This window comes from Heteronotia binoei, chromosome 7, assembly GCF_032191835.1.
Source record: "Heteronotia binoei isolate CCM8104 ecotype False Entrance Well chromosome 7, APGP_CSIRO_Hbin_v1, whole genome shotgun sequence".
Lineage (NCBI taxonomy): Eukaryota > Metazoa > Chordata > Lepidosauria > Squamata > Gekkonidae > Heteronotia > Heteronotia binoei.
Window position 1 is genome coordinate 88,245,427 of NC_083229.1, and position 27,559 is coordinate 88,272,985.

General features: G+C 44.2%; 1 protein-coding gene across 1 annotated transcript in view; it reads right to left on the reverse strand.

Moving 5' to 3' along the window:
* Nucleotides 1–27,559, reverse strand: part of PIEZO2 (piezo type mechanosensitive ion channel component 2) — a 399,620-nt gene that overhangs the window by 237,266 nt on the left and 134,795 nt on the right. The window contains exon 3 of the mRNA XM_060244021.1: nt 17,930–18,055. Within this exon, the coding sequence (XP_060100004.1) occupies nt 17,930–18,055 (126 nt within the window). The remainder of the gene's footprint in view (nt 1–17,929; nt 18,056–27,559) is intronic.

Consider the following 27,559-nt stretch of genomic DNA (forward strand, 5'->3'; position numbering starts at 1 on the left):
CCCAAGGTGTGCTGCCCTGGGGGGGACAGCAAGCTGCCCAGATGTTTGGAATGGGTCCCAGCGGCCTGGCAGGGGGGTGGTTTTATCCACCTAACCCTTATACTAATATCCCAATCCACGCGTTTCCATATGGCGACACCTCGTTGCCATTGGGGGACCACTTGACAGCAGCTACCCGGGAAAAGATTTTACGCGGGGAGTATGTGGATGTTTTCAGCCTTCTCTATAGAGAGCTCGAGAAGAAAAACAAAGACGAGCTTGATGAGAAGGACAAGGAGAAGCTGAAGCGCCGGAAGGTCGATAGGACCTGGGCGAATTGGCTGCCAGGCTTTTTGATATACGCTGGGGTTATTTCCAGGGCACAGCCTGCCCGGGCGGCTGCCCTCTTTCAATACATCGATATTATTTATCGAGCATATTCGGACTTCGTCGGTGCAGCATGGCTGCAATACGACGAAGCTTTCCGAATGAGGGCAGCTGTTCACCCGGGGTTGCCGTGGGACCAGGTCAGCCAGCAGCTTTGGCTGCAGCTGATGTCCCCAGCAAAGCCCAATCCTGGGGATAGGTCCGACAGCGGGCATCTGGTTCAAAAACATCAGCAGCAGCTCACGACAGGTGCCCGCCAGTTGGCGGGCCAGCCGGTTCAATCCCGGCTGCTATGTTGGGAGTTTGCTTCCAAGGGGGTGTGCCCCAGGAAGCAATGTAAGTTCAAGCACGAGTGCCCGCTGTGCAGCGGGCCTCATGCCCAATCCGCATGCAGCAGATCTAAGCCCAAGCCATGGGGAAAACGCCCCGGGGGCGGGGGCAGCGGTCAGCAGCCTCCTGGAAAAGGGGCCCAGCCCCATTCGACTGAGGGTCCTCAATAAATTATTGAGGAATTACCCGCGTAAGGCCGACGGGCAGTATCTGTGGGAAGGGTTTTCTGTTGGGTTTAGGATTCCGTACCAGGGGCCTAGGGCCCCTTGTTTGTCTCCTAACCTTAAATCAGTGGTGGGTCTCGAACACATCGTTCGAGCCAAGATTGCCAAGGAGTGCCAGGAGGGCAGGGTCCTCGGCCCCTTTGAGGCGCCTCCGGTTCCTACGTTGAGGGTATCCCCATTGGGTGTTGTGCCTAAGAAGGCTCCAGGGGAGTTTCGTCTCATTCATCACCTGTCTTATCCTAAGGGTGCATCGGTTAATGACGCCATCCCTGATGAACTTTGTTCGGTGCGCTACACTTCATTTGACCAGGCGGTCAAGGTAGTGCGGGGTTGCGGCATTGGGGCAGAGATGGCGAAATGTGACATCAAGTCAGCATTTCGCCTCTTGCCGGTGCACCCACAGGATTTCGAGCTCCTGGGGTTTTGCTTTGAGGGCAAATTCTACATGGACCGTGCCCTTCCCATGGGTTGCTCGGTATCCTGTGCAGCATTTGAGCGTTTTAGCTCCTTTATGGAGTGGGTGCTGCGGGATAGGACGGGGTGCAATGACACGGCACATTACCTGGATGACTACCTTCTGGTTGGTCCTTCAGGCACTGGCCAATGCGCTAAGTTGTTGAGGGCCTTCCAAGACTTGGCCGCGGAAATCGGGGTCCCGTTGGCGCAGGAGAAGACTGAGGGACCCAGTTCAGTACTCACTTTTTTGGGTATTGAGCTGGACACCCACGAACAGTCGTCTCGGCTGCCAGAAGCTAAGGTACGGGATCTCAGAGCCCGGCTGTCTACATTGAAAGGCCGGCGCAAGGTTACGTTGCTGGAGTTGCAACAGTTGGTGGGTCACCTTAACTTTGCGTGCAAAGTGGTGGCACCAGGTAGGGCTTTCTTGCGGCGTCTCTGTGACGCTATGCGCCAGTTGCGTTCCCCACATCATCGTGCCCGCATCACTGCTGGAATGCGGGCGGACCTAGAAGTATGGGAGTTGTTTTTGGAGGCTTTCAATGGGGTCTCTTTTTGGAGGGAGGAGTTGAAGATCGAAGCCGAACTTCAGATCTCCTCCGATGCCTCCGGATCTACCGGGTTTGGTGTGTACTTCAGGAGGCATTGGTGTGCAGAGCAATGGCCTACAGAGTGGTTGGATAGTGGGCTCAATAGGGATTTGACATTTCTGGAATTTTTCCCTATCCTAGTGGCGGTTTGGCTCTGGGGGGAGCAGCTTGCCAACCATTCTGTAATTTTTTGGTGCGATAACATGGCAGTAGTACATGTTATCAACTCCTTAACTTCAAAGTCTCTGCTGGTAATGAACCTGGTTAGATGTTTTACGCTGCGTTGCCTACGGTTGAACATTTTGTTCACGGCTAGGCATGTACCTGGGGTCTGCAACGAGGTGGCGGACGCTCTATCTCGCCAACAGATGGAGCGTTTTCGGCAGCTCGCCCCAGAAGCGGACTTGCGGCCGGAGCTGATGCCCTTGGACCTATGGCGGCTTGGGAAGATGAAGCCGGTAGGGCCATTCAGTTGGCTTTAGCGCCCAGCACGAGAAGGGCTTATGATAGGGCGGCCTCTCAGTTTCGGGAATTCAGGAGGGCTGCCGCGCTGAAGGATTGCTGGCCGCTTCCCACGGCCCATATTATGCAATTCAGCGTGTATCAGAAGCAGAGGGGTCTGGGGTTAAAGACTATTAGAGGCCAACTGGCGGCGTTGGCCTTTATTAGCAGAGCCCAGGGGTTTGTGGACAGCACTGCTGATTTTAGGATCAGGAAGATGCTGGAGGGTTGGGCCAGGGAGCGCGGCCCGCGCGTTGATGACCGGCAGCCCATTTCCCCATCTGTTTTGAAGGGGTTGTTTGGCAGCTGGCCGGCCATTTGTTCTTCCCCCTTCGAGGCCGCTTTGTTTCACGCGGCTTCGTTGGTGGCCTTTTTCGGTGCTCTAAGGATTAGTGAACTGGTGATGCAGTCCAAGACGGACGTGTCAATGCGGGCTCTCCAGTTGGGAGACGTGAAACTTGGTCAGGGACAGGTAGTTCTGATGATAAGGAGGTCCAAGACCGATCAAGGGAGTAAAGGGTCCGTCATCACTCTTGGACAGTGTGCGGTTCATGAGTGGTGCCCGGTTTTGGCCGTTAGACAGTATGCTCAGCTTAGGGGCTCTGGGGAGGGACCCTTCTTTAGGCATGAGGACGCCTCACCCCTCACCAAGTACCAGTTCTGGGCGGTGACGAGTCGGGCTCTGGCTGCCATCGGCTTGAAAGGAGTCAAATTCGGTACCCATTCGTTCCGCATTGGAGCTGCCTCCACTGCGGCCGCAATGGGTTACACACCAGCCTCTATACAGCGCATTGGGCGCTGGCGGTCGGCGGCTTTTAAGGCGTACGTCCGCCCATTGGGGCCTTAGGGGGCTGGGGGTCAAGCGCGGTTGTTGTTGTTTTGTTAAGTTCACCGGCCTGACTCTTTTTTGTCTTACAGGTGCTGTGGCTCGTGGTGAGAGGCGGCGTATTCTCATCTGCGGCCACAGCATGGTGTTCTGGGCCGCCCATCAGGCTCGGCGGTCGTCAGTTGGCACCCAGTTGGGCCTCAGTGCATGGGCGGTCGTGGAATGGCTTGGTAGGCGGGGCCTTCGGTGGCCCGGTATTATGCCCTTATTGTTCAGGGAAAGGGCTGGTCCGCCTCCACACATACTGGTTGTTCACTTAGGTGGGAACGACCTGGGGTTGCTGCGAGGGAAGGCGCTCTCGCAGCAGGCGTTGGCAGATCTCCGTGAAATTAAACGGAGATGGCCTGGGGTGACCTTGGTGTGGTCAGCAATGCTGCCACGCAGGGTGTGGAGGTATGCCCTTTCTCCTGGTGGGATTGAGCGCGCTAGGCGCAAGGCGAATAGGGCCATACAAAAAGCCATGGATGGGGGATTGGGAATTTTCCTTCCTCATCCGGCCATACGGGTCGATGATGCTGACCTGTATCGGTCGGATGGGGTCCATCTGTCAGAGTTGGGTAACCGGGCCTTTTTGGACGAGATTCGGCAGGGTGTGCGGTCGGCTCTGGGCCGCCCGTTGGGGCGCTAATGCCTAAGCAGAGGCTTGGCATTGGCGGTGGCCGGGGATGGGTTGGCCACAGTGTTTCAGGGGAGCACCTATGGCCTAGCACCCTTGGTGCGTGTGGTCTGTATGAACCGCAGATGGGCTAAACGGCTCAGTGCGGGGAATGCAGATCACGGGGAGCCTCACCTGGGGCGGATCTTTCCATGTGGGATCGATGCTAGCCCAGGTGGAGAAAGGCTGGAGGCCTGGCCGCTCAGTTACAACCCGAATACGGCGGGTTTGTGCTGGGGGCAGGGTTGCTCGCCCTTTGGACAAGGCGGGGTCCGTGGGTGACCCCAGGGGCTTGTCTGGTTAGGCTTTATCCCTGCCGAGTTCATAAGTTAATTGATTTCAATAAAAGCGGCCCGGTTTAAACCCAATACTTTGTGTCTGTGTCTTATTTCGACTGGGTGGGCAAGGCTCGGCCCTTCCCAGCCAAGCCGGCAACGCCGGCGTTAGGCTGGGGGCCGCATTTGCCCACCCGGAAGAATGAGGGCAGGCGATGACAGCGACAGCCCATCCGGGGCTTGAGTGGGGCGAGGCGCCAGGGCTATATAAGCCCTGGCCCCACCCCACTCAGTGCGGCTGTCTTCTTGGCTCTCTGCCCACCCACCCTCCCTTGACAGTACAGGTTTCAACCGGTCGCCTTGTTGGGGGCCAGGTAGGAATTTTTTCAGCTCCGCGTAATTGGCTCATGTGGAGTTGTTTTTCGCCTACCTTGTACTGCCTTATAGTGTTAGGTTGTTGGGTGGATTGTAGTTGGTCGCTGGCCGGGGATGGGTTGGCCACAGTGTTTCAGGGGAGCACCTATGGCCTAGCACCTTTGGTGCGTGTGGTCTGTATGAACCGCAGATGGGCTAAACGGCTCAGTGCGGGGAATGCAGATCACGGGGAGCCTCACCTGGGGCGGATCTTTCCATGGGGGATCGATGCTAGCCCAGGTGGAGAAAGGCTGGAGGCCTGGCCGCTCAGTTACAACCCGAATACGGCGGGTTTGTGCTGGGGGCAGGGTTGCTCGCCCTTTGGACAAGGCGGGGTCCGTGGGTGACCCCAGGGGCTTGTCTGGTTAGGCTTTATCCCTGCCGAGTTCATAAGTTAATTGATTTCAATAAAAGCGGCCCGGTTTAAACCCAATACTTTGTGTCTGTGTCTTATTTCGACTGGGTGGGCAAATGCCACATGAAAAGGGGTATCTGTTTATGAACAAGACGATCTTCTCAATTTTTCACCCTTCCCACTGTAGCCATTCTCTGTTCTATATCCCATAAGACTCCCTGACCTCAAGAACATTTTTCAGTAAGAAGAGGGGAACTGTAGCAGGAAGAGTGAGAAAGTTAAATTTGTGGTAGTTAGAAGCCAAACCATAGATTAAAATCTCTTCATGATTTTGACTTACACATATGAAAAACAGGCCACACTTCTAAAAAAGATGGAAATGCATTTTTTCCACATAGGTTTTTCCCCATCAGTTCAGGCCCCATACCACTTTGGTCTGTCTCCTGATTTCTGCATGCATTTTTGTGCCCTTTAGTTTTCATTCCAGTTTTTTTTTTTGTTGTTGCCCACCTCTTTCTTGCCCAGCTCTTTTGAGAATACTTTTATCCCAATGTTTTTCTAGAAGCCGATTTTGAGTCAGCTTTTTTCTAGTGTGTAATGTTCCTGTTGATTTTCTTTGTCCCACCTACCTCCAGTCCACTTTTCAATGACTGGACTCTCATTATTATTAAACCACTCCCTCTCCCCCAAGGTAGTGATTTCAACTTTTTTAAAAATAAAAGTTCTAAAATAATGCTATAGTAATGTAGTAATGATAGTTTAAGCAGGTTCTCTGAATTCACAGCTTTCAAAAAGTCAGTTTTTTTCTCTTACAAAGATATGCTTGTTTCCTTAAATCTCTGCAAGGAAAGGAGATAGAGATTTTTTTTTTTTCTAAATGAAAGCTGGGAATTCAGAGAACCTGCTTAAACTATCTTGCTATTTTAATGCCTTTTAAAAAAATATAAGGGGTGTGTGTGCTGTGACACCACCAATAATGACATAACAACAACATCCTCCCTTGAAAATCTTTAACTGAACTGTTTTAATGTATTTTAGTATTGTTTTTATTCTACTATAATATGTATTTGTTTTGTACACTCTGCGCCCTGCTTGCCACTCTGAGCCCTGCTTGCAGGGAAGGGTGGCACAGTAAATCGAATGAAATAATAATAATTTAAACTATCTGCAGAAGAAAATACACTGACTCTGCAACTGTAAAAAGACACAGGGTACAGACATGTGAAAGAATCCTGCTAAAACCAATTCTGTGGATCAACTCCCAAGAAGATCAAGAGTAACTTGAGCATGCAAAAAAGGTCCATATCACTGACGGGGCACAGACATAGTTACATCATTCTGGCTAGCTTATTAAATACTACTCAAGTTTCTCTCCAGAGATCATTTCATAGTTTAAGGCCACTAAAAGAATCTATGTGATGCAAAAACATTTAATTATTGTTTAGCTGAGGAAACACTAGCCTTTTGTTTTGAAGGGGTAACATGCCATCCGAAGCATATCATAAAACTGCAAGTACAGTATCTATCAAAGCCAACAGAGTCTAGTTCAGAATTGCAGTAGTACAAAATCTAAGAGACCAGAGATCAAATAGGGGCTCATTTCTGTCTAAGTCCAAAAATGAGCTTGTATTTGAATATGCAGCAACTTGTGACATTGAGTTGACTTTTCATAAATTCTGTTTATTGATATTTAACAGAATCCAAGGTACATTTTGGCAAGATCACCAGCAAAAGGAGATTTTTCTAAAAACAAACAAAAAACCTCTCTAGCAATTCTATATAGATCTGGATGACAAAAAGACAAACAAGTAATATTGAGTAACAACGAGCAGTTATTGCTGATGAATAGGCTTGCCAATCCCCAGGTCCCAGCAGGGGTTCTTCCGCTTTCCCAGTCTCCTTCCCACCCCCAGTCAGCTGGCCGGTGTGGGGAAGCCCCGCCCGCAAAGCCACCATGTGATTTTTTTTCCCCTCCGGAGGCTCCAGTCTTCGATTGAAAAGGCTTCCTCTTGGGATGGGGTGTCTGTGTTACTTGGAAGAAGTTGGCTACAACTCGTGAGTAGAGAGGCCAAGCCCTCACTTCAGTCACCAGAAAACGGGGGGGAAGGGGAGGAACGTCTGCTGAGCACTTCATTATTCCCTATGTGAAGATCGATTCTCATAGGGTATAATGGGGAATTAATCTGGAGATTTTGGGGGCTCTGAGGGAGCTGTTTTTTGAGGCACCAAATTTTCAGTATAGTATCTAGTGCCTCTCCCCAAAGTACCCCCCAAGTTTCAAAAAGATTGGACCAGGGGGTCCAATTCTATGAGCCCCAAAAGAAGGTGCCCCTATCCTTCGTTATTTCCTATGGAAGGAAGACATTTTAAAAGGTGTGCTGTCCCTTTAAAAGTGATGGCCAGAACTCCTTTGGAGTTCAATTATGCTCGTCACACCCTTGTTCCTGGCTCCACCTCCAATATCTCTGGGCTCCACCCCCAAAGTCCCCAGATATTTCTTGAATTGGACTTGGCAACCCTACTGATGAATAAAAATATTCTCAAACATTTGTGGGTGACAGTTTACATTTTCCAGGACAAGCAAGGATTATTTAGGTAGATTTGAGTCCAGCAGCACCTAGGGACTAGCAACATTTTCAGGGTCTGAGAGGAAAAGTTCTCTTTCATCAGATTAGTTAAGTTGCCATACTTAGGCTGACATTTGGGGGCTTGCCTGCTCTAAACTCCACTTTCCAGCCACGAAAGATTCAAGCAGTGGAGTGGATGGGTGAATGGCAGTGACAGTCTGGCATTTGCCTCCATGTCTATATAAGGTCGCCATAGAAAGACTGATGGCCAAGCTAGAGGGCCGTCCTATGTTTTAGATGCTCTCAGCTATAGTACAAGTAGAAACAAGAAGACAGATTCAGGCTTCACCTTTCCAAGCTCACCACACCAGACCCTGCATATATTTCTTTTTTTTTTTTTAATTTTCTTTTTACTTTTTGGCTGTCTGCCTGGTTAGCATGGCAGGCCAGTTGCCATGCTAAAGTAGTGGTACCTGTCATTGCCAATGTGGTTGCCATTGGAGCCACACCTACACCCCTCCTGCACTTGTTGTTCAAGCTTACTGGTGACTGTTGGGCCCACACTAGTCCTGCTACATGACTGCCTCTACCTTGTGTTGGAGATTAGTATCTGGCTGAGAAGCAGTGATGCCAGTTCTGCAATCACATACAGGGCAGAAACCTCTGGGCACCTACACTACTGGCCCTCCTGGGCACCTACACTCCAAGACTCCTGGGCGCAGTGGTACTGTACCACTGGCACATTAGCTGTCCAGGAGGCTCTTCAGTCCAGTGTGAGCAGCCTGCTACTGCTCCAGCCACTTGCCCTCAGTGTTTTAGGCTGAGTGGGCAGACCACTTTCCCATGCCTCCTGGATGCAGGGCACCTCTTGGGTTTGAGCTGAGCTCTCTGTGCTGCCCAAATACAGTGCAGTGCCACAATGCCCATCTCCCCTCCTGGGAGCACCTCTTCATGAGGCAGGCTGGCTAAAATAATGGTGGGGCCACAAAGAGCAGTGCAGCCTTTGCTGCCATTCTGAGCCTCCTAGAAGCTTTAACTGCACTGCCCAAAGTGGCAGTTCCTGCTCTCCCACCCTCCCAGCCTTCCTCAGAATGACCTGCTGAGAGTTGCAAAGAACAACAGATTACAGTACATAAAGTGAGCAATGTTCCCTCTAAGCTGCAGAGTCTTGTGAGCAAAAATTCTGCTTTGTGAGCTACTGGTGTTAAAGTTGTGAACTATTGGCATTAAAGTTGTGTGCTCTGGGGTCATCCTTCCTGAGCTAAGACAAAAATGTGTGAACTGGAGACTAAAAATATGTGAGCTAGCTCACACTAACTCAGCTTAGAGGGAACACTGAAGGTGAACAGGAAGGGGGAGGGTGATCATGGTAATGAAAACTGTCCTGCCTAGGCCGCCTTGATGAGCTCTATGGCAGCCACAAAAATTTTAGAGGAAGTGGACGCTGTGGTGGGGACAGCCAGCATGAAGCCCTTATTCCTTACTGTTGGACCCCTCTCCATATTAGTGCCACCTGAACCTGCTTTGCAAATTGTAGGCTTCAAAAGCTACCTTAGTGACTCCCAATGCCTCCTTTTTTGCGGTCAGGAGAGTGTGCTCCCAATCTCTGGAGGAAGAGAGGGATAAAATGGCAGCTACTGAATGTAAACTCTATGTCATTATACCTCACTGAGGTCTCTCCCCTGCCCAAACCCCAGGATCCTCCCCCAAATCTCCACAGATTTTCCAATTCAGGGTGGGGGTAGTTTTTTGGTTGGGATGATTTTCACCAGGACCGCTCCTACAGCAATCTAACCTCAATTGCCTCAGAATCAGTTTTTTAAAAACAGAATTCTGGGACCATGTACAGATATACAGAATTTTTCTGTAAAACCCAGAGAATTCCTAGACTTGTAGAAAAATAGAAAACTTTTTTTTTAATGTGGGTTTTTTAACCATCTCCACTCTCAAACTGAAAAAGTGAGGTCTGCCCTCTGCAGACCTTGCAATTCTAATGAAGAAATGCTAAACAAAGATCTATTGTCTGATGAAGTATACATGCATATGAAAGCTTACATTCTGAATAAAACTTTGTTGGTCTAGAAGGTGATACTTGACTTCTACTTTGTTCTACTGCTTCAGACCAACACGGCTGCCCACCTGGAAAGATCTAGTAAGATCACAGTCTTTATTAGAAAAGAAATTTTATTGTCTAAAAATGTTGCGGGAGAAAAGTAGCAGGAGGATGAGGACAGGGCAATGCACAGAGGATTGGAGAAGAATAAGGAGGCAGGAGCATCAGAGGGGGTGAGGAACAAGATGGTAGCAATGGCAACACTTGGAACCATCAACCACTAATCAGCTGGGCATCAGAGGAGGGGAGGAAAGGAAAGGGAAGCCTATCCCAACCCCACATTAGCAGGTAGACAGCAGCAGTCGTGGCAAGAGATGTAAAGCAGAAGAGTACATTTTCTGCTTTAAGTCTTCTTTTCCTCCTCTCAGACATCTAGCTGGTTGTGGGTCTGTCTAGCAGGGAGGTTGAGGAAGAAGGAGCCAATTGAGGAGTGGGGTAGGTAGTAGGAAGAGAAATGGGGAGAAGAAAGAAGATGGGATTTCCTTATTTATTTTATTTTGTGGATTTATAGTGCTCCCTTTCCCATTATCTTTCAAAATTTTCACATCTCCCTCCCCCACTTGCTTATTTGTATACTAAGACAGTTTCGTGACAGGTTTAAACAAAATTACAAGAAATTGTCAAGGGTTTAGGATTGGGTTTTGTGGTAAAAATAATTAGAAAAATGTTCTTTAAAATATAGAACCCTGAAGGATTGTGGGGGAAGAGACTCTCATAAATTTCTGGGTAGGCTCCTAGAGCCAAAGAAAAATGGTTAAGTCTTGCTAAAAAGCCAGAAAGTAAATTGAGGATTCATAAGAAAATGAGCATTTCAGATATTTTAATTTCTGACCCTTAAGTATCCATTGCCTCCCCTCCACCTGACTCTTTTTCCAAAATTTTAAAATTTCCAGGAAAATCACAGCTGTTACTGGAATGTAGGGGAAGGGGGATTAAGGCATGTAATCTGAAATAGTAGTTACAAAACTGGTACACTTGGATACTGTATTCTCATTAAGTAGTAATTTGTGCTTTGCATAATGTAAATTAGGGGAGAGATGGTGGCTCAGTGGTAGAGCATCTGCTTGGGAAGCAGAAGGTCCCAGGTTCAATCCCCGGCATCTCCAAAAAAAGGGTCCAGGCAAATAGGTGTGAAAAACCTCAGCTTGAGACCCTGGAGAGCCACTGCCAGTCTGAGAAGACAATACTGACTTTGATGGACAGAGGGTCTGATTCAGTATAAGGCAGCTTCATATGTTCATATATGTTCATAATTTGCAAGATGAGATCGTTACAATAAATCAGTTGTAATGTAGACAAATGAAAATTATGGCACCTGGAGAGACAATGTAATTTGATAAGTACCTGTACTTACAAAAAGCAGAGTGGTATCTCGAATGCTACACCAGGCGTGCATTCATAAGAGATTTCTTTACAGTTACAAAGGTCCATTGCAAATTGTTTCTCTTTGGGAGTCACGCCATAATTTAATTGGGCTTGTTCCACACTAGCCATTTAGTCTGAAATCTTCATTCAGTCAGGGTTGTTTGTTTGTTTTTTTTAAGAGAGAATCCCTACAATAACAACTAGTCTTTAACTTAAAACAAAATTGTACTGGCAAGCTACCTTGCACAACCAAAATTGCTTTCCCAAGGCCACTATCTCTATAAACTTTCACTGCTTCCTTCTTTTTTCCAGTTACTTCCTGTTTTGTCTCACAGATGAGTTCTCTTGGGGCATTCAAAAATCAAAAGTATGTTATAAGCTCTTGTTTCCTTAAGGAGGGACCTTTTTTAGTTAGCGACGCACAAATAATACTTTTAAAACTGTGAGCAGTAATTTTGATTTGCTATAAAGTAAAATGGAGTACTTAAATCTCCCTCCCCATAAAGGAAAATGTGTAAATAGTTAGCCATTTATTCATACATTAAAAGAGAAAACCAGTCGGCCAGGAGAGAACAAAAGTTATTAAATAGATTGAAAACAAAGAACAAAAGAAAAAAAATCCAGGGAGAATGGAGTATTTGCAAAATGGGAGTATTTCCAAGTACACATATTTATTACTTGCTGTATGGAACCCCCATTCCAGTTATGCATGCATCTGAATGAGGAAATGAATGTGACTTTATTTCCCCACATCTTTCTAACCCTTATTAAAAATAAATTAATTTTTATTTATTTATTTATTAAAAATAAATGTATTAAATAAAAATGGCATCAGTTGGGGGAACGAAATCAGTCATAATAGAAAAAATGAAAATAGAAAAGCTAACATAGTACCCAATTCAAATAATTTCACATTAGACAGGAATTTTGTGGGATCAAAATACTTTTATCACATAAATGTGTACGGACACAAGGGAATCAGCCATCAAGAAGCCCTCCATTGCTACAGTTTCTCTAACTGCTATTGCTAATACTTCCCCCATGACCCAAAAGCATACACAGAGAGAGTGTCAAAATTGCCAATGAGGAATTCTTTATTAATTTGCAGTTTATTGCACTATCAAACTGGATGCTTAACAAGTTAAAGTTAAAACAAAATTGCATTGAAGCTTTACTTACTATGAAAGCTTAAGGAAATTCTGACAAATCCTTTACTTTGTATTCAAGCATACAACTTATTTCAATGTGGAAGTAACATCTTAATTTGTAATTTGCAATTAGCACTGAAAATGTTGAAGATAGTTCATATTATTTTCAAATTAGCCAGAATATACGACACCAAATTCCGACACATACTGCAAGCTAAGAAGGTAAATAACTGAAAATGCATCAAAGTGTTCTGATGTTATGTAATGAACACATTATTGCTTTTACAGACATTAATGGATTGAACAAATTCTCTGTTAATGGAAATGCCTTCCTATTATCCATCATTATAGTAAGACTAATATTTAATTGACCAGCTATTTTTACAACATACAAACTAAAGGGTTTCACAAGATACATTTACTCACTATAATTGAACAGATGTTGATACAAAAGCTATGTTTTATAATTGCAATTAATTGATATGTTAAAATGGCAGTTTTGGTAATACTAATTTTGAACAGCCTTTTCCTAGGAGAATGAACAGACCAATCCAAATGTATTGAAATCTCTCATTTATCTCTCATTTATCTATCAACATCTTATTTCATTTTGTGCAAGTATTTCAAATACAAACAATGCATTCTTTAACAAACCAGAAATCTGGTGTAAAAGTAAAGCATTTAAAGACACATTTTACTGGTGTCAGGTAATATTTATCAGGCTCTGAGAAAACAGGACCCCCTTCTAAGGAATCTGTAGTTTTAAATGCTACAGTTGTTCTAACAACAAGTCTTTTTAAAAGGTCTAAAGTGTTTTAAACATAAAGTTACTTTTTCTCCTTTAACTAAGATGCCTGTGTTTTAAAAAGAGAGGGGTCATGGATAGGAGAGAAGGTTATAAAAGTAAAATGAATGTATTTTATATATACTACATTCAACGTTTCTGTAATTAAATGGTGAGTGCTGCCAAAATGTAACAGAGTGTGCTGAATTATGATTTGTTTGTATAATTATATTTCTCAAAATCACTTGTTTGTCTAGATTGTTTTAGCCCTTGTAAATTCCTTCTGTGGAATTTCCCATTTATTCATTCAAATAGAATCAAAGAGTTGGAAGGGGGCATACAGATCACCTAGTCCAACCTCCTGCTCAATGCAGGATCAGCCTAGAGCATACCTGACAAATGGTTGTCCAGCCTCTGCTTAAAGACTGCCAGTGAGGGGGAGTTCACTATCTCCCTAGGTAGCTGATTCCATTTCTGAACACCTCTTACTATAATTTTTTCCCTAATATCCAGCCAGTACCTACCCGCCCTTATTGTGAGTCCTATCCTCAGCTGCCAACAGGAATAGCTCCCTGCCCTCCTTTAAGTGGCATCCCTTCAAAAACTTAGAGTGCAATCAGGTCCCCCCTCAACTTCCTGTTCTCCAGACTAAACATTGCCAAGTCCCTCAGCCTTTTCTCATAGGACTTGGTCTTCATCCTCTCTAACGGATGAAAAGAACTTCCATGTATAAATTTGTATAGAATTTCCAAGAAAAACAGTATCAGTCTGAATACAATACTTTAGTGGTTTGCCTCGATCAGATGCATTCACCTAGTCACAATTTATACCAGGCAATAACCACAAAAAATGGAAGAAGTAGCAGCAACAGCAGTTAAGTACAACATGCTGGTTAAAAAAAAGCCAGTGAAGCAATGAAAAAAAGATAAACTATTCTAATAATCATAAAAGAGAAATCTATATACTATTAGCCACATGTGGCTCCAATCTGTGGATAGCTAAATCCACAGACCAGAGCCACAAGGAGGCTAAACAGATTCTTCAGCAAATTTGGGCACTCCCTAGGGTTGCAGAAAACTCTGAAAAATGTTTTAAAAATACTTTTTTTTGGGGGGGGGGGTAAATCTGTCCAAAAGAAAGGTAGCTTTCTCTGCTCAAGCACAGAGAATGCACTTAGCACACATTGTTGGCAGCAAGACAGGGGAGCCGCAGCACAGGTTCAGCAGCATAAGCAACCAGGAAAGCTTTGCTGAGTCCACTGGCTTTGGTCACACTGCCCAGGAGCTCACATGGTGTTGCTCCAGTATGGCCTGGTGGTGGAGGGTGGCAGCCATGACAAAGGTGGCCAGTAGCTGCACTGAGCCTGGCTGCAATGGCATTGGAAGAGGCTGGCAGTCACGCCAAGTCCAACCACAGCAGTGGTCGGCAGCCACACCACACCAAAGTCAGTTGCAGCAGTGGCTATGGCTGGAAGCCACACTGGGCCCAGCCATAACTGTCAGGCTCTGTTCATTTACAATATTAATGAAAGCTGTCACTAACCATATTCAGTAATGCATAGAAATACCTGCTAACATAGAAGCCGGGGTAGCAAGGAAGGAGGGGGGGAAAGTAGAGAGCAAGTTCCCAGGAATATCAAAGGTTGCCAAGGTCTCTTTGAAGTAGACAGTATGTGCCAGATTCTCACCTCCTCTCCAGAGACACCAAGGACATTGCCTCCGGGAAATGTAACCACCAACTGACGAGATAAGGGGGAGGAGCGTTGGGAAAAGTCTCACATGCAAAAGCGACCTTTTGTTTTGGGAATTAAGGGCTAGAGATAATTGCTTTGATGTAGAAAGTTAAATGCCAATGATTCGAGCTGATCTCCATCAGTTCCAATGCCTGCCATGCTGGAGTAACTCTGAAGTATCCAATAAATGCAACTTTGTTTCAAAATACCAAGTCTGCTTACTTGTGAGCTTCAATGAACCCACGCCTGACAATAACAGAGAGAGACACAGAGCTCAATAGTTGGTGGGAGAGGACTTGGAGCCTGGCCAAGCTTGGAAATGGGGTGGATTTGGATTATCTGCATGAGTCTTCTCCCAACTTCCCTTCCACTGTGAGAGGACAGCGGGGAATAAGCAGCAATGGGTAAAGGGATTCAAACCCCCATGAGTATTGTGGGTCCCCGCTTATATAAATATAAAACTGATGTCAGTTCGCCTCTTGAATTTAATCTGGGAGTTAAACAAGTCTGATTGCCTGGAGGTCTACAGGAATTACAAGTGATCTCCAATCAGTTCCTCTGGAGAAAATGACACTTTCAGATGGAAGACTCTATAGCATGCCATAAATTCTAGATGATGTGCTTACTTCAGTAGTGTGTATACTAAAATTGGAATGATTCTAGATGAAATTCCTGCCTGAATTCTCTCATACACAGACAATCTCAAAGAAATTTCTCAGGCCAGCGTTTGGTTGATGCCAGCTTCTTAGGCTTGACTTGACGTGTAAATGGTGATTGCATCACCAGTAATATATTCCCTTCAATATGCATGTGCCTGACGAAGCCCTTAGGGAAATGGCTTACTTACTGGTGTGTCGGTGTTCTATCTTCTTTTCCACAATTTCTGGGACTTTTGGACTCTTGAGACTTTGCATGGAGCCAACAGAATTAAGCTTCTTTCAAATTCACATGAGTAACAGAAGACAGAGCGGCCGCTCCTTACAGAGTATATAAGTGCTCTCATCGATCATTAATTTGCTTTATAGTTTTTTGGTTTTTTGAGTCAGCAAAGTATTGAGTGTTTTGATAGATATACCACAAGTATTGCACTGTTTTTCTAGAAAATTTTTACTTGTCAGGAATAATCATAACGTAAAGACAACCAAGTGCTTTCATTGCCTTAGAAAAAACGGAAAGGAGTCTTGTAGAACCTTAAAGACTAATGCATACAGAAGCATAGGTTTTCATTGGCTGGAGCCAAATTATGCTTATTTCAGATGCCTAAAGGGGGACCCAGAAACACAGGAAGGAGAGAGAGGGAAAATGTGAACATACCCAGCTCCTTCAGCCTCTCCTCATAGGACTTGTCTCCAGATCCCTCACCATCTTTGTTGCCCTCTTTCTTTCTCCTCTATATCACCAACTTTGACATAAGCTCTTTGCTTGAGTGAGGTTTCAAAATTAGAAACCATCTGTAATTACATTTATTTCCTTGTATTTTGTCTTTTAAGTTTTACCTGCCCATATTTAAAATTATACATAGGGAAAGTCTTGGTATGCAAATGATCAAAACACAAAATGAAATTTTCAAACTAAATGTTTCAGCATGCATTTAAAAATACAAACATGTGGATTAAAGGAGAAATCTCCAAAGATTTTTGTTGATACAGGATGAGCAGCCATTCAGATATGACTCCATGACCACAACTGAAGCCTAAACCATGACTCTAATCTTAGGCTTAAGATGTGACTATTTCAAATGGTATCATCTACCTTCACTTTTCATAGCTTCTGCCAAGGAAAGCTATGTGTGTTTTTTATATATATTCAGTCTATGGGGATTTGAATCTGAGAAGACTGGAAAATCTAGATTTCTTTTTTAAATTACGCTAACAGTAAGCCCAAGGAAAGCACTTCTCCAGCAACACAATTATAACACAAACCTTAGAAACAACAACCAAAGCAATGATGGTTTTTGCATATTCATTTAAAGAGCTATGCCAGTTGTTCAAAACATCTTTATGCGCCCCCTTGCCCAGATTGTACGGAGGTATGGGCTGGGTTGCCATCAGTATGCAGATGACACCCAGCTCTATCTATTGATGGACGGCCGGGCTGGCAATGTCCCAATAAACCTGGACCGGGCGCTGCAAGCCGTGGCTGACTGGCTCAGGCTGAGCGGGCTGAAGTTGAATCCAGCGAAGACTGAGGTCCTTTGCATGGGCCGCGGCGGACTGGGAGGGGAGATTACGCTGCCAGCTTTTGACGGTGCGCCACTGATACCAGTGCGCAAAGTCAAGAGCCTGGGAGTGCTACTGGAATCCTCCTTGTCAATGGAGGCCCAGATAGCTGCCACTGCTAGATCCGCCTTCTTTCACCTCAAGAGGGCGAGGCAGTTGGCTCCCTTCTTGGAGCGCAGCGACCTAGCAATTGTGATCCACGCAACGGTCACCTCGAGACTAGACTACTGCAATGCCCTCTACATGGGGCTGCCCTTATACCGAACACGGAAACTTCAGGTAGTCCAGAACGCGGCGGCCAGGCTGCTATTGGGACTACCACGGTGGGAACATGTGCGGCCTGGGCTGCGGGATCTGCATTGGCTGCCGGTTGTGTACCGTGTTCGCTATAAAGTGCTGGTCATTACCTTTAAAGCCCTATATGGCCGAGGACCTGCCTACCTAAGGGACCGCCTCTCCCCATATGTTCCCCAGAGAGCACTGAGATCTAGCTCGCAAAATCTCCTAATAATCCCTGGGCCAAGAGAGGCTCGATTGAAGGCAACCAGGGAGCAAGCCTTCTCCGCAATGGCCCCTCGATGGTGGAATCATCTACCAGAGATGGTACGAGCCCTGCGGGACTTGAATCAATTCCGCAGGGCTTGTAAAACATTTCTTTTCCAGCTGGCTTTCGAAACAGAACCTGGCTAAACTGATGAGATTGATGTGTAGCCATCCAGCCATCTTGTGGATATTACGACCCATAGTAATGTAGCACCTTTTATCTATTTTAACTAACTTATTTATTATGTTATTGATTATTTAAAATTGCTGTTGTATTGTATTGTTTTATTGAACCATGGAATTCCATGCTTGTGAGCCGCCCTGAGCCCGCCTTTGGCGGGGGAGGGCGGGATATAAGAATAAATTTATTATTATTATTATTATATTATTAAAAAATGATACTCACAATGATAGCCAGGTTCAATGGTTCTCTGGGCTTCAAGGCTGTTTATTGTGATTTGAAAGATAATGTGCAGAAGCAGAAACGTTAGACTCATGAAACACAGGGATTTTAGTAATCGTCCTGTATGACCTGGGGAAAAAAAGAGAATGCAATTAATTTAATGTGACAAAACTGGCCTACATAAAAAAGATGCAAATAAATCATAAAACTATTCCTTTGTATAGTAAAATGTTTCTAATAATAGATACTTCATAACTTAATTATGTAACATACTAGACATTATACCAACGAAAGGCACAAAAAATCCTCCCCCTCCATATAAGCTAGGAATAAAAGGAAAGAAGCACAATCACAGGTTGCAATTGTGAACTTCCAATATATTTTGTACAAAGGCTATGCATGTGGAGTAAAACAAAGCAAAAAAACCCCAAGCAGGTAAAATAAATTGATATGATCTGCATAGTCTTCTGAACTGTAGCATTACATTCCATTATAGTATTTTGCTCTTCTCTGTATATTGTGTCAATTTGAGTATTATATCTGACTGGCAACCAGCATTTGCACTTCATTGTGATTGTGGATAAAACAGAGAGGCAAAACAACATATCCAGATTTTATGGTAATTGGGGAATTTTTTTGTTTAAACATATTATAAGTAAAAGTTTGCTTTCTGTGTGGGATTACACAAATTTTATTTCCCCCTATAAACAACATTACTAGCATTACTTCTATATGAAATACAGTTTTTTCAGTTTACATCATTCCTTTAATTATGACACTGTAATGATTCAATAAATTAGAATGCAAACAGAGATACTGTTATTGACAAGAATGCAGGGGAAGCTGGGATAAAATTTATAGTAAAACCTGGATTTAGAAATACAAACAGAAAAGGAATTAAACAGAAGGGGGAAAGTCCTACTCTAAACATTTTGCAGGCTTCCTGTTTTTTCTAGAGGTTTTTGTGCCCAGAATAGTATTAGAACTGAGCTGCATCCCTTCCATCAATAGACAATACCACTCTTCAAGCCAGTAATACTTTTTACCTGGCAAGTTCACATAAGCAAGGTACCCATTTTGCTAACAAAATATTTTGTCAAACTGAACTTATTATTATTGTCAAAGGAATATTTCCAAATCGCAAAATATAAAAAGGTACTTGTCATTCATCTGTTGGTGCTAAGCCTTTTCTGACTTACAACTGCACATATTAGGAGCCTGTGCTACCCACAACCCTCCTGATATATGTTGTTGCTCTGTTCTCTGAAATAGGCAATGTGCAAATTTTGCACATATGTACAGACACCATTTGCACTACACGAAGCTCTGATTTGTTCTGATTCACAAGTACCAAAGCTGAAATTTCCCACATTGACCCCATATGGCAACCATGTACATTGGGAGGATTCATGCACAATTGCCAACCTCCTGGTATGCATGATCCTAACTAGGGATGGACACAGACTTGACCATGGACCTAATTTTTCCACAGACTGGGACCCTGTTCATGGTCTGTGAGCTCAGTCCATGCCATCCTGCCAACACGGACCTCCCACGACCCTCTTAGGGTGTTTGTAAGGTCCGTGTTTGTAGGGCTTTCAAAAACCATTTGGCTTTTGCAAAGCTGCACAACATGTAAGTGAAGGCTGAGTGGCGACTTCACCCACCTGGAAGTGGGTGAAGTTGCCATTCACCTTCACTCATACACCATGCAGCTTTGCACAATGGCCATTTAAATTTTAAATGGATTTTGCATGGACCAAATGGACCATGATCTGGTCCACTAAATGCAGAGGTTCATGGTCTGGGGGTCCGTAAACTCCACGGACCTCCACAGTTCATTTTTTTTTCCTGGACCATGCCCATCCCTAATCCTAACATTTGACCAAGCAAATGCATGGAGCCAATATAAAGCATGATGAACATGGGGTTATATGTAATAGAAGTATATAACCAATGAAACAACACATCGAAATTGGTTATAAATGTTGTAAAGGACAAAGAGCGGTGTAATAGTAATTCCAGCCCTTTGAAGATTCCTCTCCTCTGAATTGCAGACCTCAACTTTCCTCTTAACAAGGGTTTAGGTTCCCAATAAAAATCAGCTAGACAGTCTGGCTTGCCACAAACATCCAGAGTCTCCAAGGACATATCTTCCAAAAATTGTAAGTCTTGATTCTGGCATTCAGCCATACTAAAAAAAAATTTCAATAGCTTCTTGCATCCTCAGCTTTTGGTCCAAACTCCCACCTTTTGTGCAGAATTATGCCACCACTGTACCACCATGTAAAGGAAATTGCCTCTCCCAGATAGGGTTCTCTCACCCAGTTATGGGCCTAATTACTGATAGGTTTTTTTTACCCTGCACTGCTTAGCTGACATCTCCAATTCTGGCATTTCATTACAAGATCTAGTTCTAGGTCAGGGGGAAAAAATGGTAGCATAATGGGGATTGGGACAGCTTGAAATATTTTTCATTACTCATAAGTTGTTCTTATTAAAAGAAAAGATTGGTGACCCCTGAGGTATACAATTCTAAAAGTACAACCAGAGCATGTAGAACATCTTATTCAGGTAAAACAAATTCTAGGCATTCCTTCACCAAATGTGTAGCCTTCTACAAATCAAATAAATTAGAAAGCACTGGGTATCATCCATTGACTGGCCATGCTACTCCACAGATCACCTACAAATGCCCCATAGTTTTATTTAGATTCTGTATCGCATGTGAGGCAAGACGAAATCTCACAGGCTAAAAGTCACATGGTAAATGGCAGTCTTGTGGCACTTCCTTCTGGGCTCTCTTTCTCTCTCTCCCTACCTTCTTCCCTCCAAGAACTATCAGAACCACTGCAACACAGTACCATCCACTTCTTTCCCACACAGGCAGTTCAGAAGGATATCATGGTCAACAATATCAAAAGCTGCTAAGAGATCCAAGAGAAAAACAGATTAGCTATAAACAATATTCCATAAATTGTCATTCCATAAGTTGAAACCATGCCGTTGGTTTCTAACCTTGTGCAGAACACACCTCCAGAAAGTCCCAGAATTCTAGATTTAGAATTAGCAGTCATGTCTGAACCCCAAGGAAGATAATATCCGTTGATTGAGTGGAAAGTTAGCTCCTTCATATCGTACAAGCTAACAAAAGTGGGAAATGAAGGCAAGATGTGCGACTGTATAGATTTCCCCTTCAAAACCATCAGCTGCAGAAAGCAGGGCTTCTTTGTCAGTATGTGCCAGTACAGTGTACCCCCACCTCTTTCAACCAATAGGGCATGGTCTGGGTCCAGGCTGGGCCAATTCAAAAGATGCTGCTTGACCTATCCTGCCACTGAAGTCATGCCACTGGTGATGTCAGTGGGTGCAAAGGTATGCATCAGCTACACTGCCACTTTTTTTCCAAGCCCCCTCACCTTCACTGGAAGTTCGCAAACAAGTAAATTTAGTATGTTAAACTAATGGTTGGTTAAATTAAGAGATGGAGGTACCAGTTTGATTGCAGCCAAAAATTAAAAGGATTTATAGTTTATTTGTCCCACTGAATTGTGCTGAAATACATTATTTCTTGTTGTTCATTTCACTGAAAATAGCGTATGAACCATTTACTTTCTAACCTTTTCCGTGGACTTCTAGAAATGTAAATAAGTGTATTTATTTGAGAGCATTTACAATATAATAATAACAATGTTTTAATGTCTTCATTCCTAATATTTTATCTATTTATGCAAAACATTTCTATGCTACATTTCCATCCAGTTGGGGTCCCCCAAAGAGGCAAATACTATGAGTACTACCACAAGGGGGTTGTGTTTTGGGGGGAACAAAAATGTACTGCACTTAAGTAACCTGTTTTACTCCTTTGTCTCTATGCAGCACCATACATGAGTGATAAGCCAACACAGAAATCCAAAAGGTTTCTCTAGTAATTTTCATAAAGCCAAGGAGATACTCAGTGCCAGGACAAGAGGTTGTACTTGGAGATAACCACAGAAGCTCCTTTAAGAACCATGTCTCCACAACGTTGAAAAAACAAGTTCAGCTGTCAATTTAAATGTGGAGGGTGCAGTTTGCAGTCAAGTGGATTATTCTGGAAAATTAAGTCCTGACCATCAGATAGCAAATATAGACTAAAAATTGTGATATAGAAGTAGTAGTTGTCATGTGAAATAGATCTCTGGACAGTATAACTATGGAAGTTTTACTGGTTTTGCTGTATAGGACTTTCTAGTATATGATCTGTGGTAACTGAGCACGATGGTGGAAACGTAGGGATTGATTCTCCATGCTATTAACTTCAGCCCTATGGGAGTCTGATCTACAATGTCCCCACTGCTCTGGGTGAGAAGACTGTGGTGGAATGGATAGTGGTTAGAGTTGCCAGGTCCCTGAGATTCAGCAGTGAGGGTAGGAGGGAGCATACTGAAAGTGGGGCAAGGCTCTGCCTCCAAACAGCATCATCCTCACATGACATTCCTGACACTCTGGTTTGAGAGCAGAACTCTATCATAAAATTACCTTCAAACCATAGAATTTTGCCCCCAAACCAGAACATCACTATCCCACGCCCCCACTGTGATGATGTCACTTCTGCATGACATCATTACATTGGGGACATTGCTGTTTCGGGATGGGGCAGAAGCCCCATAAACTGGGGGATCCTTCACTGCCACATGGGGAATGGAAACTTTAATAGTGGCTATGAAGAAATGCATTTTGTCCCGGGTGGTATGAAATGAGCAAAACTTCCACTTTGCATTTTTTAAGTTTTTTCCCCTCTGGACAGAGCACAGGCAGGAGGAGGAGAAAGTCAGGGCACCTGCTTTACAAACATACCTCAACCCATCTTCATACAAATGATAACAGCAGGAGAGATAATGGGTGGGTCAAAATCTCCCCCTTTCCCCAGGCAGAGAACAGAGGTTTGTAGAAATATAATACCAGAGAGTTTTCAGGAAAGAGATTCCTGGAGAATTCCAGGAAAAGTCTCTTTGAACCTGGCATGACCTAATCAGTGTGTGGAGAAACAAATATGACAAAAACTTCTTGCCACAAGGAAGAGGTTTCTTTCCTTAGATGCTGAGTCCATGAGAACACACAGATCTCTCCCACTGGGGAGGCAGCCATTGACCTTGTGCTCCCCTAAAGAACTGGAGCAACCCTGAAGGTAATGGTAACTCTGTACAGAACTAGAACACCTAAGCTAAAAGAGCCTGTCCAGTATTTAACATATAATAGGGTATGTATAAAGGGGACGGAGGATTTGCATTTTACCCATTTCTTTTGGATCCCTTGCTCAATCTGGTGCTGTGTTTGAAGTACACTTGTGAACATTTCTTTTTAATAAATATTTTATAACTTTTGATGCTGGCAGTGGTTTTCTGTATCACATAGATCTCCATCATCTCAGATATGCTGTTTTAAAAGGAGCACTGGGGGAAGGCAAGCAGTTGGCAAGTGGCTATTCTTCCAAAGGTGCACAAGGCAGTGCCATGTCAGCCCTGAACCATGAAGAGACTTCACAGGCTGCTTCACCTCCATCTTCCACAAGTTTGCAGAAAAACCTGTTTGGCGTAAGTCTGCCCCCTACATGCAGATTTAGATATCCACAGGTAGGGGGCACACTTGGAGAATTAGATATATAGATTCTGCATTCTCTTTTGTATCAGCAAATGTGGAGAACATAGTATTGAACTTGTGTCTGCCCACATGATGCCTACCATGACCATCAACATTGACACTACAAAACTGGTTGAGCAAATGGTATCTTCCTAATACTCCTCTGCTTTATTTCTTCTCCCCTATTTTGTTTATAAACGTCCTTCTCTGAGGCCCATGCCACTAACTGTTCCAATCTAAGCTGCTGAATTTTCAAAAGACTGAGTAGATGTGCATCTTCTTTTATTTTAATTAAGGCAATTTGCACTTGTTTAATCTGAGACATATCTATGTCTCCAAAGTGTTCACATTCAATGTTATGATATATGTTATATGTAACCAACAATATTAACAATGTTATGAGTTAATTAAATTAACCAACAGCTTGCTGATCTTCCTTTTGTTGCTGCCCCAGCACTGAAGGTCCGGAGAGCACCAGAAGGCCAGCATAGGAGTGCCAGCCTCCCGGCCGCTTTTCCCACCAATCAGCTGATTGGCAGGGCAGGGAGGGGCATCTTGAAAGTGCACCAGTTCCCTGGGCATTAAAGATTGAGAGGGGGGAGGCACCATGGAGAGGGGCAAGGCTCGGCACGGGGCAGGGCAGCAGTGGGCATCAAGGCTGCCTGGGGCACCATGCGCCCACGGGCTGGGCCTGAAGGCCAACAAAGGTTTTATTCAAGTTGTGAGCTTTTATGTGCAAGCACACTTCATCAGACATTGGATGCATTCACACACTAAATAACACATTTTGCAACTGGATTTTTACCATGTAAGAATAGAAAAATCCACTTGTAAACAGTCGCCATGTGAAAGCACCCACTGTATGCTTGCACACGAAAGCTCAACAACTAGAATAAAACTTTGTTGGGCTTAAAGGTGCCACCGGATTATAACTTTGCTTTACTAAATTTAAAAGCTATCAATGATGTGCATTTCAGCTGGTTTAAAAACAGTTGGTTTAAAAAGATGTTTCAAAGGAAAAAGCAGAAGAATACAAAATAGTACAGAGCACTATTAAACATCCTTGCTGGTTGCCTCCACAGACACAAATGAATTGGCAAGAAACTTTCACTGCTAATAAAAAGTATCCCTTGGGCTCTTTGGGAAATTCTGCCACTGCCAAAACCCTTTCTACTCTTATGAGTTGCTTCAACAAGGCTGTACTAAAATTATTAAAGAATCAATGCCTTGTAAACAGCTTGGTTTCCAGCAGGCAAATAACTGGGTGTTGCACATCCTGTCTCCAGAGGACTTTCAGAGTCTATGGGATTAAAGAGATAGTTGTATGGTTGTCTATTAAACAAAATCACAGGAAATATTTAATCTGAGAAAATTGGTTTTGTGTTATTTATACTACCAAAAAAAGAGGAAGAACAAAAGATATAATAATAGCAGCAAGTACAGGAAAATATGGTCTAAAACAGTAGTGCTGATCAAGAGATTAGACCATGAGATGGATTTTCAGAACATTTAGTATCTTGTAGCGTGCTTGTTTTAGGATGCAGGGGGCCTGCAAGCTATTAAATGAGGTCGCTTTCTAATACACACTAGCCTTCTTTGAACTAATCATCAGAAACAGGGTTCCCATGAAAGCAGGAAGCACCATCTCTTGAAAGAAAAGCCCTGTCAGACAAGGAGATGCAGAACACGCACACACATTTCCCCAACAGTAAATAATTGTAAATATACAGGTTCTACATATTCCAAGAACAGTATGTGGGTTTTCAGAGACAATAAATCAAGTTCCCTGGACTTACTAATAACAAGTAAAACTTAGATAATAGATAACTTGAATGGAATAATAGCTTCAAAGCAACAAAAGACTTGATACCTACACATCAACAGATGTCCACTAAACAGCCTCTTGAGTAATGCCCAGAAGCTCACACAAGAAAAGCTCAGTGCTTCCAGTCACAAATATAATGTGCAACACATCATACTGAAAGCTTGTTCAGGCTGTGAAGAGCTACCTAGACCGAAGAACCACTAAAACACAAGCTCATTAAATCTAACTACAGAGAATGGAAAGTCTGCTCTCTTACTATTAAGTTCCTTTCTCAGTGGGCAGCCATAACCAATGAGAAGAAGGTCCTCCCTGGAGGCAGTCAGGGTCATTATTTCTTTGCCAGCTTCTACTGGAAGGAGTTTCTCCCTCATTCTCCCATACCAGTCCAGTAGCCAAGCCACATTACTCCCACAACTATTGAAATATGCTGTCTTCCACAGTCAATGATTAAAATGCAACAGGGAGAGAACAGAAGAAATAATAAACCATGTCCTGAACCCTGACCATAAGAAGGAACTGACTGCCCTACCCTAGGACAACTTAGAAAGAAACTTTCTTAGAAAGAAACTTTCCACTCTCTGGTGGTCCAGAGCAAGGCATTCATAACCAATAGGATGTAAAAAAGCAATATACTGCAAGTTGACATCTAAACTGTCAGAGCTTATTAGAGAACTCTTGTGCCAAAAGAGGTTTTCTTATTGATATGGCAATGGCAGATGAAAGTACACACTGGCTTCCATGTAGCTGTCCAGCAGACCACCTCTAAGGAAGGAAATGCTTCAGCACATGTAGTTATTGTCCTGTTTTTCAACTGACAGGCAACGGTCTTTTTGAGGCCAGTGGGCAGACAGGAGTCATAGCAGGGAGGCTGCAGAAGTCAAGATGAGTAGGCAGGAGAGAAGGAGATCATTTGAGAAGGCAGGCACAGGACAGGATATGAAGGTATGCAGGTGTCAGGCAGACAGCGGTCGAAGCAACTACAGCAAGCCTTAAGAGAGCTGTTAAAGCAGCAAAGTTTCTAAGTTTCTCCATGTTTACATAAGAAGCTGGGATCTACATCCTTTCTAATGACCTAGTTAAAGTTCTGGCAAGAGCTACTATACCTCATCTTCTTCCTGGGACAAACTGAAAAGAGGAAGACCTCAGACTGCTCATAAGTTGTTCCTTTTCTGAGTCCCCTACCTCTGAGCTGGTCCTCCATTTCTGATTCTAAGATACTGGGGGAAACACTTGTGGGCACTGAACTTTGGCCAGGCTCCTGCAGTTGCTGCAGGTCACTGGAAGGTGCCAACAGGGCTTTTCAGGAGGTTCCTTGTCTATTGGCCCACTGGGGGCAGGTCCACAACTGATTGTTGTGGCCAGATTGCCTGCAGAGTGCTCAAAGGTGGCCACACCTCAAAGATCTCAAGGCCTCAAAGGGACTCCTAGTCATCTGAAGAGTCCACCCCAGTACTACTAGAGCAAACCACAACAGTTACCTTATTCTTACTTTTACAAAAGGATTCAGAAATATAATTCAGTACTTCCACTGCTTCCTCTGCATCTTTAAGTATGCTACTGAATTATTAAAATGTGTGGAAGAAAGAAGACTGCAGTTTTCCAGTGCTGAGAAGAAGGCTTAAGTGCATAAGAGAAGCCACGTTGGATCAGACCATTGGCTCATCCAGTGCAACACTCAGTCATACAGTGGTATTGCCAATCCCCAGGTGGGGGCAGGGGATCCGATTTGGAGGCCCTCCCCCCACTTCAGGGACATCAGAAAGTGGGGGGGGGAGGGAAATGTCTGCTGGGCACTCCATTATTCCCTATGGAGACCAATTCACATAGGGTATAATGGAGAATTGATCCACAGGTATCTTGGGTTCAGGGCTGTCTTTTGAGGTAGTGGCACCAAATTTGCAGCATAGCATCCAGTGACTTTCCTAAAAAATATCCCAAGTTTCAAAAGGATTGGAACAGGGCGTCATATTCTATGAGCCCCAAAAGAAGGTGCCCCTATTCTTCATTATTTCCAATGGAGGGAAGGCATTTTAAAGGTGTGTGGTTCCTTTAAATGTGATGGCCAGAACTCCCTTTTGCTCTTGGCTCCACCCCCAAAGTCTCCTGGCTCTACCCCCAAAGTCCCCAGATATTTCTTAATTGGACCTGACAACCCTACACAGTGGCTAAAAAAACAGGTGCCATCA